Source organism: Podarcis bocagei (genome assembly GCF_964188305.1).
Source record: "Podarcis bocagei genome assembly, chromosome: 4".
Taxonomy (NCBI): domain Eukaryota; kingdom Metazoa; phylum Chordata; class Lepidosauria; order Squamata; family Lacertidae; genus Podarcis; species Podarcis bocagei.
This window is the reverse complement of record NC_138128.1, coordinates 54,027,891-54,047,168: the sequence shown is the minus strand read 5'-3', so window position 1 is coordinate 54,047,168 and position 19,278 is coordinate 54,027,891. Positions and strand designations below refer to the sequence as shown.

Genomic DNA, 19,278 nt, shown 5'->3' with positions numbered 1-19,278 from the left:
GTTAGACCTAAATAATTCCTGACAGATGCACATTCACTCTCCCGTTCCAAAAAAAAGAAGGGGGGGGGAATACACCTTCAGGGAAGATTTTATGACTTTCCCAGACAACTTGTTTCATTGCCCAGACATTCTGCCATAGCACCAATTGGCAATGCAAGGGCGAAGATTAGACAGCAGTGTCGCACTCTGTTTTCACCAGGGTCAAAATGTTTTCTCCTGTCCTCTGGATTCACCAGCTGCTGCTGGTCCTGCAGGGACGGGTGGGGGTGGGGCAGGGGTGTGCTGCATTGTCGTACCACAACCAGCAGTTGTGGGAATGACTTTTTAAAAGTAAATTGCATGCATGGGACCTTGAGTCCAAATTAAGGCCCTGGCATGGGGAATTTTAACCCTTTGCCCTCCACCCCTGACTGCGACCACATTCTGGATTGGCGGGTCCACACCTGATATCTGTGTGAGGGAAAGCCTCCCTTTAAGAAAGCTATGCACACAGTCCTCTCGTCCAGTTGAGCCTGACCTTGCAAAGAACCAGAAGAGAAAGCAGAATCCTTCTTCTGTTGCTTAACATTTCCTTATTACCAGCAGAATAGTCTGCAGAGAACAGAAGAAGTCCCTATCCAGAGTTCTCCTAGTCTGCATTAAGGATGAGGCGGTGATGCTCAGGGTTGGTAAATGTGCAGTGGGGAAGAGGTGAGGGAGAATCAGGAAAGTACAGAGGTGCAGAGATGGTGAGGGACAGCTGTAGCTCAGTAGCAGAGCACATGGTTTGGATGGAAAAGATTGCAGGTTCAATCCCTGGTCTCTCTAGGTAGGGCTGGAAATGACTCCTGACTGAGTCACTGCCCATCAGCATAGACCAGGGGTTGTCAACCTGGTCGCTACCTCCCACTAGTGGGCATTTCAGGATTCTAGGTGGGTGGTAGGGGGTTCTACAGCACAAGCTGAATCCTCCTTCCATCGAGCCCTGTGGGCGGTAAGGAAATTTTACCATCAAGAAAGATGCATTAGTGGGCGGTAGGTATAAAAAGGTTGACTACTCTTGGTGTAGACCAGGCATAGGCAAACTCAGCCCTCCAGATGTTTTGGGACTACAACTCCCATCACCCCTAGCTGACAGGTCCAATGGTCAGAGATGATGGGAGTTGTAGTCCCAAAACATCTGGAGGGCCGAGTTTGCCTATGCCTGGTGTAGACAGCCCTGAGCTAGATGGACCAAGTGGTCTGTCTTGGCATAAGGTCCCAGAAAGGTTTTCCTGAAGAGGTGGGTACAGTGGTACCTCGGGTTACAAACACCTCAGGTTACAAACACTTTGGGTTACAGACTCCGCTAACCTGGAAGTAGTACCTCGGGTTAAAAACTTTGCCCCAGGATGAGAACAGAAATCGTGAGCTGGTGATACGGCGGCAGCAGGAGGCCCCATTAGCTAAAGTGGTACCTCAGGTTAAGAATGGTTTCAGGTTACAAATGGACCTCCGGAACGAATTAAGTTCGTAACCAGAGGTACCACTGCATGTGACAAGCTAGCTGGATAAAGAGAGGAACAATTCTACCATTGGAAGTACCGTGGCCTAAAACATGCCCTTTAGGTTCTCCTTTCTTGCTATAATTAAGTCCAAAAGTTCTGCTAACTAACGTAAACAGGCATTGCTATGCTATTAATTTTCACCAGTGGAATCCTTTCTGGAAGAATTTTCTTCGCTTTTAACCTTTGCACGTCATCATATAATGAGAGCTGTATGGATGGCGCACTGCAGCTTTTGGTGAGCTCACAGATATGTATTCACTGGGGATCACAGACATTTAAAGCCCTATTTCCCAGTAGGGTTATCTTCATCTGCATAAACATCACTATGAGTTAGAGGCTAGGTCTGCCAGAACATGGCTTTGAAGGAAATATTCCTGTAATAACAAAACAGTAGCATTAGATACATTTTTTAAAAAATGAAACATGACACTAAAGGCACAAGACTCCTTCAGTTGATAATCCTAGCCCAGGGCTTCTGTGTAAGAAATGGGCATATTAAGAATATTTACACACAATTTGTTCTTCTTTTCCTTATCATACTGTGGTGTAGAGGACTGAAGTCTAAACCCTGGTCTACCCCCCAAATCCTCCTCAGCTCCTTCGTTCTCCTCTTTAAGATGTCATGAGGCATTGCATATTTTCACCCTCATCTTTGTATTCTTATGGACTAGAAACCTGCTATACTGTATAAAGGGGGGTGGAGATTATCTGGCAGCGGAATTGTATGTCTGTGTACTGGTTTGTATAGTGTCCAGTGCAATCGCTGAATGCACACAGCCTTGCTGTAGCATCACATTTTGGGCATCCGGTGTGTACTACAAATTAAAGGAATTGTGTTTTTCAAACTAAATCTTTGCAAATCTTAGCCATGATACCAGTGAGATTACTGATGCTGATGGAACTAAAGTTCAAAGATGTTCATCCCAGAAAGGGGTCTCATGCAGTTTCTATTTAGGAAGGAATAGATGGCTGTCACAGTTATTCAACTCGTAAGTGCACTTTCTATTAACATAACACTCCATGAATGAGTCAAAATTACAGTCATTAAGGACTCTCAATCAAAACAGTATATTTCTCCTTGCGTTGAATGTGCAGCTGGTGCGTAGGATTTAACAAGCAGCAGTTTTGGTTCAGTCTCTGAACAATCCAGTTTAGAATAGATGCCCTCTTACCTGGGTTCTTCCCTTCTCTATCCCCCCCCCCGAATATCAGAGGCTCATTAAAATCTAATTAAAGTGTTTGAAATCGGCCATCTTAAGGTAATGTCATTTACCTTTTGAACAATAGGATTTTTGTACATTCTGGTGACTACAAACAAACTCTCTCAATATATTTGTATCCCTAAAAAAGGAATTAAACATGGAATTGTCTCTAACATGGAATCAGCAGTTTATAGAAATGTCTATAACAATAACTTTATAGCATCAAAAAGAAGAAGAAAGTAAGAGTTTTAAAAATCAGGAATTTTTGAAAATCAGGCGGTACAAAGTGAATTCCTCATATGAGTGGGATCTACAACAGTTACATTTTATGTATTTATATTATTTTTGTTAGCTGCCTTCACTATTTTTCAGAAAGATGGAATACAGATTGAACAAATGTCTTAATCACTGCAAGGCAGGTTCTTGCATACATATAACAAACAAGGGAGAAGTGAATAGGTTTTAGTAAAAATAATAATAATACAGAAATAAATAAATACAGTGGTACCTCTGGTTGCAAACGGGATCCGTTCCGGAGGCCCGTTCGCAACATGAAAAGAGTGCAACCTGCAGCGGCGCGTCTGCACATGCGTGGGTTGCGATTCGCCACTTCTGCGCATGCGCGTGATATCATTGTGTGCTTCTGCACATGCATGAGCAGCGAAACCCGGAAATAACCCTTTCCGGTACTTCCGGGTCGCCGCAGGACGTAACATGAAAGAACGTAAGCAACGTGAAGCAAGCGTAAGATGGGGTATGACTGTAATAATGAAATAAATAAAAACAGAGATGTATTGGGCCACATTCTGTACGCATAGCATTCCATTTGTATAAGCAGTATGCCTAGATGCTGTAGCTTATGGCTTCCTGTTAGAGCCATTTTGAGATGCTCCAAAATATAGCCAGTGGACCTGGCCTGAGATCCGTAGCCACAAATAACAGGAAGAGAAATCAGCAAAGTTTTATCATCATGGAGCTTGCCTTCATAGTAATAGTTATCAAGAATTGGATGTAATCATTCAGCAAAGCTGATCTTTGCAAGCATGGAGACTTCATTCCTTTGCAAGACTGAATGCATATTTGTAAAAGGGGAATTCAGAGGCTGGGGACGGATGATACTGTACATACCTGGGGAACTTCTTGTACTTCTTGTGGTGCTGAGATTGATGAAGCTCTGGTGTGTTAAAGTGCTTTTCCTATTAACGATTTCACTAACTAAACCAAATTTAAAGGCTGTGATATCTAGCTAGTGCATTAATGGTGAGTGAAAAGTGACAGCAAAAACAGCTGGAAGACAGTCTGTGCTGGATGTTGCAGAAGTGGCTCTGTGCACACTGCCAGGATTTTCTTCAGGCTCCATAACATCTACCCATCTAAATCTCATTACTTTCTCTCTGAAGCTCATTAACAATGTCACTACTTGGTGTATTCATATGCTTCCAGCCAGATTCATGAGTGCTGAGGAAAAGTCAGGCTGCTGCAGCCTGCTTCCTCCCCTACATGCTTCTCCAGCAAACCTGAATAGAAAAGCTCTGTCAATCATGCCAGAGGTCTTCTGGTCCAGCATCCCTTTTCTCCCACTCTGTCTAGAAAAACCAGATGACGCTCCATTAATAAGGAGCAGGAAAGGGAGATGGAAAGCTCAAAGAGTGCACAAAAATAAAGACTTCAATGTCCCAGTGCATTTTAAAATGCATTTCTTCTTTCATGGCACCACTAATAAAAATTATTGTACACAAATACAAATTATATAATACAATACTTTTAAAACAAAGAATCACTAGTTATATTGTCTGTTGTATAATTGTTTTAATAGTAATATATTGCATCAAATACTCATTTGATGATGATTCTACAAATTAGAAATAAGCAACAAGTTAACAGTGCTATCACGCTGATTTGTACTCAGTATAACATTCATTGTTCTTATTTGTCGTGCCCTTGAAGATTAATATTTTGAAATATGTTGGGCCAGTAACATGTAGATTTTTGTGCACCCTTGAGATTTCCTCTTCCCCCCTCCCCATTTTCTCTTCTCCAGGCTTGTTTGCATGGAATGCTAAGCATGGTTTATGAACCACAGTTTAGTTAACCATACTAAACCATGGTTTAGTTGATCATCTGAGCAGCTTAACCATGGTTAAGCCACACATGTCCATGAAGGTTTGTTAATTTATAAATCTTGGCTATCATTACATATTGCATGCAAACCTGAAACATATCCTTAACTATGGTTACGGAGCTGTCACCACCCTAGAGCTATGCTGTGAGTGATCATATGCGACATGCTTTTCATAATTTTTCTGAATTCCTCCTTTTTACCTGTACCTGATTTTATAAAGCTGTTTTACTCATTTGACGAGCCTGTGTTATTGTTTTTATGTGATTTTTGTATACAACTTAGGGATGTATCACTTAGGGATTTTTATAAAAACAATTAAGTGATTTAGAAACGCTTTTAAATAAATGCATACACTCCAAACAGCTGTTGTATTCTCTGGGCTGCACGTTAAAATATGATGAAATTTCATTGATTTTAAGTGGTGTCTTTTGTATTTTAGGCGATGGGAAGGAGGAGATCCTGGCGTGTCGAATCAGAAAACACCAACTACTATCCTTTTAACTCCAGAAAGAAAATTCCACAGTTTTGGTTACGCAGCCAGGGATTTCTATCATGACCTAGATCCTAATGAATCAAAGCACTGGTTGTATTTTGAGAAATTTAAGATGAAGCTTCACACAACTGGTGTAAGTAGCAGATGAATTCTATACTTTTCCCTAGGGATAAGGGAGATGTTTGATTCAGCTCACATTTAAAGGCAAACCTACATAATTTGCACCTTCCAAAACAATATGGCTGTTCTTCAAAGTTTTCATAAACATGGCTTATTGGGAGAATGTCACAATAAAACGCCAAGGAATTTTCATGAGGACTGCTTTGTGGGGGCGGAATGCAAACTGGTATGGAAGTGTGGAGAAGTGAACTTAAGAGTAGGAAATTGAGAGAAACTGAAGCTGACAGATTTGCTCATTTCTGCTTCTGCATAAATATTTCTTTTTCCTGGTGCTAGCCAGATGTTATCATAATGCACGCAACATTCTAGCTAAGCTTTGTTTAATATGTGAAACTGGTAACTTAATACTTTTCTGCAGTATTTTTCTTTTCCCTCTATCTGAAAGGTTATTTAGCCTTTTAAAATTAATACCATTCATGTCACCACCAGTTAAATTCTGTTTCACTTCACAAGCCATCAACACATCATGTCATGCCTGGAGGTGGAATTTCCTTTAATACAGGCAGGTTGCAGGAATTCTCACTGATATATGTAGGGCTGGTTCAGACTTTCTGTGGCAGATGTGTCTCCCAGTGAACATCATCAAGTATGAAGGAGACATAATGTCTGGGCAGAAATACAGTGGCAGGTAGGGGCCATGGATGGCAGTCAACTAGGTTTTGCTCAGAGCAGACCCATTGAAATTAATGGACCCAACTTCATCATGTTCATTAATTTCAGTGGGTCTACTGTGACTAAAATTTAGTTCACTCCATATCCTAATCTAGGATATGATGTAGCAGAGCAAATTCCCCTCAATATAGCTGGAAGCTATTTTACAGATTTGTTTGAATCTCTTAGTTATTTCCTGGTGTCCCCTTTAATCCCTCTTAAAAGAATAAAGACACAAAAGTATTTTTGGTAAAGTAACAAAAAGTTTACTCACATTTCAGTTCACGATATGATCCCTGAAAGGCAGGCTTTACTTAGTGGTTACACAACAAAGTATGAGTTCATTTCCTATAGAGACTGAATTCCTGTGCTGCTGGCTGAGAGCCTGCAGACAGCAAAATTAAATTAATATAACAAAATGGCTGCAGGAGAACAGCATGGCAGCAAAAGATAAGCAAGCAAGATAAGACATAAGAAGACAGAGAAAAATGGTTGCATGACTTGGCTCTTTTGCCCATCTCCCAGCTCATATGCAGGGGGAGGAAGTTCCAGACCAGTGGAACAGGAAGTTACACTGACTGGATATCCCCCTTCCTGTGCCCATTCTAGGAAAATAAGGAATGTTGCATTTGACTGCACTAATGGATTACATCCCACGGATCCCAGTAATCACTGTGTGGCTGCATGTATAGGGATCATCCTAGAGTTATTAAAAAACACAAATGTAATTTCACCCATAAGCAGAGTGAGAGTTAGGTTCACAGGTAGAAACTGACCATTCAGGCACATAACATCTTTTAGCTTGGTTCACTGAGTTCCCTAATCTTTGGGGAGAAAGTGACAGCTGTTTGGAGCAGAGTAATGCAGAGATGGCTGAAAAAATGGTAAAAGTAGACAAGGGGGGGGGGATGTTACAGGCAGACTTCACCGTAAGCTTTGAACAAACGAGTCTTGGCTTTCAAACCAAAGGAAGAAACATTGGGAGATTTCGGCAACTTCCTTTCCTGACAGTCATATTATTAGCTCTGAAGTTCTAATGTATAACAGAGCCTCTTTGACGTGTTAATTCTACCCTCATCCAAAAGAACTCACACTGTGCTTTAAACAGATCCAGGCAGAGGAAAGCATTTTGATAAGGAAAGCAACCAGAGTCGAGCCCTATGGCTTTTCTGACACTTCTCTTTCCAATACACTTTCCTGTGTTTTATAACTAAGGAAAGCCAAAAGATCTATAGGTTCTGGTTTCATAATATTGTGCATTCTGAGCCTAAGCCTTTGGTATAGTTGTTGGTTCTTGTGCTCACATTTTCCCCAGTTGCATGTCATCTCTGACACTTACAAGAGCACCTCACCCTACATGTGCCCACTTGACCTCTTTGATCAGTGGAACTGGCACCACCACAGGTGCCCCATAATACCTGTTACGCCTTTCTAAGAACTTGGATCATTTGGAGTGGCAGCGCCTTAACTTTGGAACTCTCTGCCTATTGAGATCAAGCAAGTGCCTTCCCTGAGCTCATTTTGGTGCCTGCTAAAACATCCCTGTTTACACATGCCTACCTAGATGCTTAGAAAGTTGAAGTAATTCTACGCTGTTTTAGTACATTTGTACGTTTTAAAGTAGGGTTGTATTTTTTTCCATAATTTAACTGGTTTATCTTTTGTAAAGTGCTTTGAGGGGTTTTTTTCAACCAGTGTATACATTTTAGGAATTAAAATAATATTTAATAGCTGCTGGGCACACAGAAAGCAGCATAGGGGGTTAAATCTGCCCTACTTTGAAACCACAACCAACAAGCAAAAAGCTTGATCCTTTATGAAAATGAAAAATGTCACAGCTAGACACCGCCAACCTGGTGGCCTTCAGATGTTTTTTGATGAGAACTCCCATGATCCTTGGCCATTGACCATTGGGGCTGAATAGGGTTGTAGTTGAAAACATCTGGAGGCACCAGGTTGGGAAAGGCTGAATGGTGAACTTCACTGTCAAAAGGAAAAGGTGCAATGCTTGGAGTCACATTTTTACCTAAGTGATGGAGCTCAGCAATAGCAAATTCCATTCTTTCCACCTCAGAGGAATGGATTTTGACACTTACCACTTCCTTTTAAACATGTTCTAAACATTTCCTTCCCCCCTAGAATCTCAATCTGGAAACAGACCTGACAGCTGCAAATGGCAAGAAAGTCAAGGCACTTGAACTATTTTCTTACGCTCTGCAGTACTTCAAGGAACAAGCATTAAAGGTAAAGGAACACTTCCTGTCCCCAGCTCTTTGTATTTATAACTGCGACAAATGCTGGCCCAACAAATTTAACCTTGCCATACTTCAGCCTGCAGCAGTTCTTGATGTAAACAAAGTGGAGCAGCTGCAGGAGATGCAGAAACGGTGATGGTGATGAGGTGTCCTAGATACTTAGATGCAACCTTCTTCCTCACCAGCAAGACATTTCTGCAGAACTCCATAATTCATATGCTGTTGGTTGTACTCTAGCTCTGTAGGAATTAATGAAAGCCATTTCTGATATAATTTTAAAGTAACCAGAATATTTTGGCTACCCCTCAAAGGTCCTCCTACCTGCTCCACTCTGGCTTTATTCTAGGAGCTCCTTCTAATAGTCATGGTTACTCAATGTTCGGAGCCAGTTTACCACTGTGTACCAGCTGCCAGAGGTAAACTTTTGGTCTTGCTTGCAAGCTTTCTAGATGTATTTGACTGACTACTGCTGGAAAAACTTGAGTCCAGGACAGAGATGAGCTCAGTGCTCAAAACCGGGGGTGGGGGTGGGAACGACCTGCCAAATTAAATCCCAACTTTTGTTGCTATGCTGTGGTATACTTTGTGCTATATTGCTCCTCTCTTCCTGCCCCCCAGACTTCCCTGTCTTTGCAGAAATGAGCAGACAAACAAATTCAGGCAGCCTCACAATGCAATACATTTGTTCTTCCACATGTACATATAATTAAGCTATGGAACTCCCTGGCACAAGAAGTGGCAATGGGGCTGATAAAGATAGCCTTAATAGTTCTGTATTTAAATACCTCTGTGTTTTAGATTATTCTGGGGATAAAACAAGGTAAGGCCATCACCTTCATGTCCTGTTTGTGAGCTTGCCGGAGGTGTATGAATGGCTCAAATTCCCCTTGTTCCTTCCTAGATTCCCTTCAACTAGTTGTTTCCTCTGCTGCCCCACCCACCACCCATTTTCCTTGTCCACCTGGCAGGTCTGGCCTCACTATTGGGCAGCACAGGCTGGCTACCTCAGGTGGTGGATGATTCAGGGAGAGGGTGCAGCGAGGTGTTGTCAGACAGAGCTGTCTGTGCCCTGTGGCATCTGCCTCCCAAGTTAGCCTGCTGTCCTCAGCTGGAGGATGCTGTCCCCTCCACAGTGCTGAAGTTAGGTTCTGTCTTCTATTTGTGTTAGGAGGGCATCATCTTGTCTTTCACACTAGGCAGCACAGTGTCTTTGGCCTGCCCCATGTCTGCCCAGCATATGATTACTTAGCCCACAAAGCCCAAACACTATTTTCCCCATTAGTTAGAGAACCAGGTGCCAGGAGAAGTGCTCCCCTTCAGCCTTTTCCTGCATAGGTAGTGAAATACCTGCTAGCTCTGTTCTCTCTACTCTTTCTCCAGATGGGAGAGCTAAGGTGTGCAGTTTTAAATGGGCCAGCCATGGTTCCAATTCTTTGTCACAGAGCAGGCGCTCATGTGGTGTTCAAGGCTAGTCTGCTGCAGAGCCAACTCTACATTATAGAATCGTAGAGTTGGAAGGGATCCTGAGGGTCATCTAGTCCAACCCTCTGCAATGCACCAATCCTATGCCCATTTTGGGGCTCCAACCCACAACCCTGATATTAAGAGTCTCATGTTTGCCAAGCTTAAATAAGCAGATTGCTAGAAAATTAACCTACTCTGCTTTTGTGTGTGCTTTGAGTAGGCTTAATTTATTCTCTTACATCTTTCCCCCACCCACAACTACAGCAAGAAAGATAGGAAAAAATATGCTACCCAATGGCAGGAATACCAAACTCAGGATATGATTTGCTTGTACAACATCCCTGGTACTTTCTTTTCAAATAAAATAATTTTCTTGTTTACACCAAAACAGCCAGCACACCATAGAATTACAAATACATATACAAATAGCGAGAAGTATCCCGAATAGCACATAACCCAAATGAAAGTCATGATGCAAGGATTTCTACAAAGGATTGCCATAGCAACGTATCACATTCATTTTGACAGCATTATGATTCATTGGAATAGTTGCCAGCATAAAGTGAGCCCACCCATGTTAGTTATTGGCTTGTGTTTCAGCAGAAACTGTGTTTTATAACAAGATAGCTCTATTGGCAAGTACTATCAGGATGAGTGAGAAACACGAGGGAGCTTGTATAAAACCAAGAACAAAATAATATGTAACTGAGGAGGTTCACCACTGCAACAGTTCCACAAATGCCAGGTCTTCCTAGGCATCAGTGATGCATGCAGGGTCTCTATAAACGCCATAGTCATACCAAACTTCAGTATGTATGACAACACATTTTATTATATAGCCACAGACAAATAACCCAAACCGAAAACAAATAACCAAAGCCATACAATTTCTAACATACATAGAATTAAAATGTATGGCACTTGCTTAAATGAAGGGCAGAAACAAACCAAGATACAGTAAAATTGATGAAACCTCTTGACAGGTCTTGGCAGCAGATTGAAGAATCCGTTAACTGTTTCTGTTATTATTGGGACCATGGGGAGAAGGGAGGACTTTTCTCCCTGTACCCTTTCCTCACTTAAAAACACCATTTGGTGCCCCCTTTTGCTCTAGAAACATTTTTAAACATGCTGGACCTAAGGCCATTTTTATTAGATTGGTTTGAAATGTGGCACATTCATAGACCTCATCAAGTAGATCATGGGTACCAGTACTAAGTTACAAAAGCTAAGCAGATGCCATTTTTAATAAACTATAGAGGCTTATAGTGGCAGAGCCTTTTTTGCGTGCATGTCTAAACTAAGGGAACACTCCCATGCCTCTTCAACACATCAAATATTTCTCAGTCTGATTAATGCTTAGGAGCATCAATTTAGAGCAACCTACCGCTTTCACTACAAAGGCATAAGGTACGCTCTTGTATTTGCCTGATTTTGTTTGTATAAGATGAAGAACTTGCCCTTCATCGTGGTATGTTTTCCTATAGACCTCCTTGAAGGTGCAACTGAAACCCAAGTTTCGACATTCTATGCATTTTTGGCATGTCAGCCAGTTATTTAAACAGCCTGACATAGACATAGCAAGAGAAACCATGAAAAGTGTCAAATTATTTTCACAGGAGCCACTGGGAAACAACATCACTTCTAGAAACAGCTGGTGTCAATTTTGCCTCTCACCACAAGTTTGCTTTCTTTTATTCCAGGAGCTGAGCGATCAGGACTCCGGGTTTGAAAACTCAGAAGTGCGCTGGGTCATCACAGTGCCAGCTATCTGGAAGCAGCCAGCAAAGCAGTTTATGAGGCAAGCTGCGTACAAGGTAAGCATTGAAGGTGACCATCAGCCAAAATGGCAGGCAGAGGGAAGCTTTTGTAGCCTCTGAACTGTGCATCCTCAGTCAGTTCCCTTGTTAAATGTTTCTTTCAAAAGTCATAAAAAGTAGGCTTATTGTTAGGGAGTTGTTTCATTTGGAATCCAAAATTCAGAAGGAAACAAGATGTTTCTAAACAGCTCCCTACTATGATGGGCACAAACTTGCTTAAGTTGCAGACTTCTGGGAATTAAAATCACATTTCCAAGCCACACCCACAAGACTTGGAAGCAGAAAACTTTAAAAGCAGTTGTTCTCTAGAATAAAACCAGACAGGAGCTTTTACAGTAGTCTGGACCCAGAAAAAAAAGGCCATCTGAATTTCATGACCATCAACGTGCTGCCTGTATTCTACCTACCCCATTGGAACATGAACCAGTCACTGAAATATAAGATTGCAAGAGGTAGGGCTTATGAAAAGCCAGTTGGGAGCTGGCTTAGAAAAATGACATCATGCATCATTGGCAGGACAACCTCTGCCTGCAAGCAAGGCGGATTAGCAATTAAATTGAGATTTAATGGTTCATGCAGACAGATAATACACAAAACACTTCCGGGAAGGACCTGATTAGGGTGAAAGGTGTGTGACAGGCAGGAGAACACAAAGGGAATTAAACAACCATGCATTCTAGTTAGGACTGGTTAGTTTGCATTCTTTTCTGACTCCCCAAATTGGAGTGTTGTCCCTTTTAAAATGAAAGTTAGTTAAAGCAGGCTGATAAAAGCCTAGGTCATTATGAGTGTGATGGAGAAGGAAGAATACTTGGTCCTGTGCAGATTCCATTCATGTTCTCAGATTCTTCATGATGCTTTTGATCAAGTAATCAAAGAAGTGAGGTAGCTCAGTGGCAAAGTGTTTGCAAGCATAAGGTCTCAGGCATAAGGTCTCCAGGTAGGTCTGGGAATATTCCCTGATTGAAACCCCAGCTTATTGTCAATGTAGGGAATCGTTAGATGGGGCAATACTTGGGTGCAAAGCCTGTGTTCCTAATCTGTGTCTAGTGAGCAGAAAAGGTCTAAATTTCTACTCCACCCAGAATTTCTAGCTGCCCAGAGTGGTTGGGGAAACCCAGCCAGATGGGCGGGGTATAAATAATAAATTATTATTACTCAGAAATGCCAAATTCTCAAACCAGAAAGAATAATTTTATAGTCAAACCAAATTAGTCATGATTGCCTGCTTTGACTTTCCTCTTTATTCCAGTGGGGAGGGAGGGTTGTGCAAAATTTGGTGTTATTGATGGGGATTCAGATAATAGACATTATTGGGTGGGGGACATTGAAGGTAACACAGTGGCTGAAAGAAATTGTGGTGTCTGAGGGAGCTGTGTAATTTGCAAAATTCCTGCTCACTTACAGTTGGGAATGTAACATCACAGGGATTATATTTTGGTTTCTGAAACCAAAATACAGAAGAGAATAGGAAGCTGTATCTGCATGCACAAGCACCTGTTTCATGGTCATATTTCATATGGTCTCATTACCCACCTGAGTCTATTTCAGGGCCTTAGCTCAGTAGTGTTCTGCTACTTTGCATGTCCAATCCCTGGCATCCCCAGATAGGAATAGAAGTGATGCCTGTCTGAAACCAGCCAGCACTGAAAATAAACTGAAGTGGCTGGAATAATATTTGACTCAGCATAAGGCAGCTTCCTTTGTTGATAAGATGGCAGTAAATGGCAAAAGGTGTGATGTAGAAATGAGGGGAAAGAAAGGTGGTGCTCACTTTGTAGCTTAAAGAAGCACATGCCAACCTTCTCCCCTTTTGATCACTTCCTTCTTCAATGTTTAGTAAATCCAGAGAGATGATCCTTTGTTGAGTCCAATCCTGTTTCAGTTAAGTGATTTTATTCAGACATAAATGTGCCCCTGTCCTTTATTTTAGACATGTTTGTCTTTGCCATATCTGCATACCATTTTCCCACTTGGATTTCACGTATTTGATTGTGTGCAGCTAGGAAGAATTACACAATCCACTGGCAGTAGGGTGGTCAGGTGTAAAAGAGGGCAGGATCCATGCATCCTTTGTGAAGGCAAAATTCCCTCCTCAGCACATGTATTGAAGAGGAAATTCCCTATTATATGGGCCAGAATCCGTGTCCTCTTTTTGCACTTGGCCACCCTAAGGGGCAGTACAACTATGCAATGCATGTTTTCTAAATGTTTGTTTGGGTATTTTGAGTAACCTCCTAAAATGCTGTTTAGATCCCCACAATCACTGAATATCTTGTACTTGTCTCTAATGTTGAGCAACATTTTTCTCAACAGTCTATAGTGTGGGATTGCTAATGCTAGTGCCAGAAGCAAATCACTTAAAGGTTCTCATGGAAGGACACGGTTGTAGGTAAAGCTGAAACATTAGAGACTCGTGTATTATCTTTGTCTGTTGTCGCTTGCCTGTTGTTTGTGTGCATGTGTACCTGTGGAATGGTATCTCATAGCCGAAGGGGAAAAATAGACTAATGTTCTTGCAGCATTTCCCATCTGTGGCTCAATGGAATGTTGTTGACTAATGTCCGCATCTGTGGTAATTTTTTTTTGTCTGTGATTGTGTGTTTACCAAACAGATCAATAAATAGTGATGAAAGAGAGCTTAGGAAGAAATCGCAAGGAGATGACTCCACAAAAACCGTATCAGTTCATATCTACAATTGTCTTGTGTATTGTTCTGAGCTACTTTCTGTAACTTTTGAGGATGAAAAGTAGAATAGAAATGGATGGGAAGGAGGAACTAAAATAAGGAATTCTGATACTGGGCAGATAGGACTAAAAGAAGGAAGGAGATGCTGTAGACTAGCAGTCAACAGTACAGTGATTTATGATCCCAAAGGACAGATATAGGTCACGCTGAGCACTCTGAAACGTATTTTAAAGCTACTCCAGACTAATAGTATTCTACATTCAAATAAGCAGATTTAAGAAAAAGAAGTCATCTTATGTCTGAAAAATATATTTGGCAGAAGGTGCAGCTAGAAGAGAAGGGAGTATATTTTGCATGACATCCATAGCAATGTATTAGTTATAGTGAGCCATAATGGCACTTGTCGGTTTGTGGAAGTTGTCCATGCACATACCCTACACTTCCTGTTTACTACAAATAAAATGGTGTTTTACTACCCAGGATATGTTTGCCTCTAGGCAAATAGTCTGCAGTATGACAAAGTCCTATAGAAGTGGGCTACACAAGCAATTGCATCCCCCATGTCCTTAAAGATAATGGCATCTTCCACAGATACTTTCCAGAGCAGTAATGCTGTGTAGCATCATGTTGTCTTTCATACTTGTGAGTGCTGTCATACAAAGATATATCTTAGTGCATCTTTAAGAAAGGATGGGCAATAAGAAGATTATTCATGTGAAAAGGCTAATGAAAGGGATCATAATGGACACATGCGAATTACATCTACATATATTTGTTAGGATATTTGTGAGTCACAGAGTTGGTGTATTTCCTGTTCACAGGATGTTTCTGTTGTGTCTTTGCTTTCGTTTCTCTCTCTGTGCCTGGACACTGAAGCAGGCAGTCATGTTTTTTCTTTGTTGTGACCAACGCTGAATAAACTTAAATAATACTCTCCTTAGTGCATCTTTCGCTGTGCATTATCTGCTGATAGAGCGTGCATTAGCTCTGGAATGTGGCAAGCTATTTCTGGAGCTCGTGTCGCTAATTGCTGATACTGCGTGTCTACGGGAGATCGATGGACGTCCGGAATCGACGTGGGGCCTTGATGGACTTTGTCTCCCTGGCAGTATCCCAACAACAGGTTATGGGCCCAGATTCATGGCACTTACAGGAGAGTAAGACTGCGAGAGAGGTATGTGGGGGAAAAGCGAAAGTGAGGCTTTTCATTGCCACGGCAGAGTCTCTTTGAACTCCGGCTGGCTAATTGGCCTGGGAGTCGAGCCAAGCAGAACTCGAGATTTATGAGCTGCCAAGATAATGAGTCTCTGAAGTGAAAAACACTCACGGCTCAAGTAAAGAGCTGGAATGGAGTTTTTCCAAGCTTCTGAAGCTGCTCAGTGCCCAAAGCTAAATGGGCACAATTATGAGACCTGGGCTGTGTGGTGTGAGAGTTTACTACGACAATTTGAAGTGTGGCATACTGTGTGTGAAGCCCCTCCAGTTCCTCTGACAGATAGATGGAGGGCCCAAGATTCAAAAGCCATAGACGTAATAGTCTTATCCGTCTCTCTGGAGGAAATTGCCACGCTAGCTGGCAATGTGACTGCACGTCAGATGTGGAATGCTTTAAAGATAGCCCATCTGCCAGTCATCCCAGCCCAGAGTTTGACTGCATTGGAGGTCCTGGCTGTTTCCCAGAATGCGAGTGAATGCAGGGATGCCAAGGGCACCGGTTGCAAGCTGCAGGGGGAGCTGACTGTGATGTCATCCCAGGCAGCATTCCAGCCTCCAGGAGGAGCCAAGGAGTCGGCAGCTGAGAGCTCTGTTTCTCATGGGAGCCAAGGTCATCCTCACAGATACTGGAAGGCCAGAAGTAAACAGAGACAGATGCCTGCAGATGGCCCGAAGCAGAAGGGGGGTGAAGAGCCCACGCCAGTGGAAAACAAGGCTTTGTTTGCTGGCACAGCTTCACCAAAGGCTAAAGGCAAGTCTGATGGCCAGGAGCAGGGGGGCAAGCAGCAAAAGCCCATGCCGATGAAAAACAAGGTTTTGCTTGCTGCAAAAGCTGCTCCAAAGGCCAAGGCCAGATTTATTGTGGATTCTGGATGCACCAGCCATTTGGCAAAAGACCGGCATCTCTTTATCTCCTTCAAACCTCAAGATGGTGAGATCCACCTGGCTGATGGAAAGACGTTGCGAATTGCAGGAGAAGGGACTGTAAAACTGGCAAGTCTGCACACTACCATCAAAGATGTATTTTATGTTCCAGGTGTTGCAGACAATTTGCTCAGTGTCCCACAGCTGACTGGGCGTGGTTTTGAGATTTCCTTCAAGAGGAGTGTCTGTTTCATCAGGAAAGGCAAAGAGAACATTTTGCATGCAAAGTTTATAGATGGTTTGTTCTTAACTTATGATGACAATGGTGCTGTTGCTGTGTCAAATGTTGATTCTTGTTGTGTTGCACAAACTAACAAAGTTCTTCATGCAGGATGCATTCATGAAGCACACAGAAGATTTTGTCACATGTCTTGGCACACACTGGCCAAGATGCCTGAGTTGGTTCAGGGTTTGAACATCAAACCCTGTAAGTTTCACATGAAATGTGTATCTTGTGCAGAGAACAAGGTGAAGGTTGCTCCAAAAGGCAAGGAGTCTAGCAGGCAGGCTTCCAAACCCTACCAGCTAGTCCATGCAGACCTGGTTGGTCCACTTGCGCCCTCTTTGGGTGGAGCAAGGTACTTCATGAAGCATTGATTCGAGCAGAAATCGCAAGCATTTCCTAGGTTCAAGGCATTCTGTGCTTGGTTGGAGAATGTTCACAGTAAACGTATCGGCTGTCTCTTTACTGATCGAGGCGGGGAATTCACTTCTCAGCAGTTTGAAGCTTTCCTGACTGAGAAGGGAATCCAGCATGACTTGTCAACGCCTAGATCGCCATGGATGAATGGGCTAGCGGAGCGAGCAAATCAGACTTTGCTTCAAGGCCTAAAAACCTTGTTGCATGATGCCAATCTCCCTGATAAGTATTGGGGGGAGGCTCTGTCGACTTTTGTTTACACTTATAATCGCAGATTGTCATCACCTATTGGTTGTACTCCCTATGAGAAGATGTTTGGTAAGAAAACTTGCGTCAAGCACATGAGAATCTTTGGTTCTGACATGTGGGTACACACCCCACAAAGCAACAAGCTTGGGAAGCGTGGGGCACATGGTTTGTTCATGGGGTATGAAAAAGGTGCATACAGAGTATGGATGACTGATTCTAAGTCCATTAAGTTCACAAAGAGTGTAGAGTACAATCCTAAGTGGGGAGGAAATGTGGAAATTTTCCAGAGTTACCCAGAGGAAGATGAAGGTGATGTGAAAAAAGCAGATGATGCTGAGGAAGCTGAGGATGATGATGATGATGATCAGAGTTCGGATTCCAGCTCAGTGGGCGGCGCTGCTGCTGCTGTCAGCGACAGTGATGACACAGCAGACTACAAGAGCGCAAAGGCCTCAGTCAGACCATCTGATGCGTCTGACAATGAACTGGAAGAACCACTGTTCACCATTGGTCACTTTTCTCCTAAGAAAGAGGAGATGAGTCCAGAAGACTTGCGTCTAGTACGCAGATCTGAAAGAGCGACGAAGGGCAGACCTCCAAAGAGATTTGCTGATGAGTTTGCTAAGACAGCAACTGCTGTTCTTAGTAGCTCAGAGAAGGTGTGGGAGCCTTCAAGCTTCAAAGAGGTTCAGGAGTTAGCCTCTAAAGATGCTGAGCCTTGGCTTAATGCCATGAAGGCTGAAATTGATTCCTTGAACAGGAACAAAACTTGGGAGCTGGTACCGGTAGTCCCAGGGATGAGACTGGTTGGCAGCAAATGGGTCTTCAAGGCCAAGACGGACCAGAATGGCAAGGTAGTCAGACACAAAGCCAGATTGGTTGCCAGAGGTTTTTCACAGGTACCAGGACAGGATTACCACGAGACCTACTCTCCCACCGTCAAATATGAGAGCATTTGGCTAATGCTCATGATTGCTGCGGAGGAGAAACTGCATGTTTCCCATCATGACATTAATACAGCTTTTTTGTACGGGGTTTTGGGGGAGGAGCTGTATATGCTTCCACCTGACGGGATGCAGATACAGAAGGGGAAGGTCTGTAAACTTCGGAAATCCTTATATGGTCTCAAGCAGAGTGCCAGGTGTTGGAACACAAAACTCACTGAGACATTGCTTTCTCTAGGTTTTCACCAGGGCAAAGCTGATCCATGTGTGTTTGTCAAGAAGGAGGGGCAAAACAAACTGTATTGTTTATGTTTTGTTGATGATCTTCTGATGTTTTGGAAGAATCAGGCGTTCTACCAAAGCACCCTAGCTCAGCTGAAGGAGCACTTTGACATGAAGGATCTTGGTGAGGTATCCAACTATCTTTCTCTGCAGATAGATACTGTTCAGGATTTGAAAGCTCTGAAGCTCATAGCCCGCTATTTGAAAGGGACTTTGCACTACAGGCTGAGGTTCACCAGTCAGAAGACTGGAGGTCTTGAAATCTTTGCAGATGCTAGTTTTGGAAGTGACACCACAGATGGTACAAGCACTTCTGGAGTATGCTACATGTACAACCACTGTCTGTTTGACTGGCTGTGCAAAAAGCAGACGACAGTAAGCCTAAGTTCCTATGAAGCAGAACTCAATGCACTGTCATTTTCACTCATGGATTGTGAATGGTTGATGCAACTGTTTAAGGACATCAGAGTTTCTGTGAAATGTCCTATACAATAATAATAATAATAAATTTTATTTATATCCCGCCCTCCCCAGCCGAAGCTGGGCTCACAAGTGTATCAAGACAATAGATCGTGTTTGGCTTTGCTGAACTCAGAGAGTTGCAAGCAAAGAACCAAGAGTT

At 42.6% G+C, this 19,278-nt stretch overlaps 1 protein-coding gene across 2 annotated transcripts in view; it reads left to right on the top strand.

Moving 5' to 3' along the window:
- The window catches only part of HSPA12A (heat shock protein family A (Hsp70) member 12A), a 52,303-nt gene that overhangs the window by 14,104 nt on the left and 18,921 nt on the right, over positions 1 to 19,278 (top strand). For both annotated transcript variants that reach the window (XM_081192919.1, XM_081192918.1), the window contains exons 4-6: positions 5,290 to 5,476; positions 8,314 to 8,418; positions 11,597 to 11,710. In XM_081192919.1, the coding sequence (XP_081049045.1) occupies positions 5,290 to 5,476; positions 8,314 to 8,418; positions 11,597 to 11,710 (406 nt within the window). The remainder of the gene's footprint in view (positions 1 to 5,289; positions 5,477 to 8,313; positions 8,419 to 11,596; positions 11,711 to 19,278) is intronic.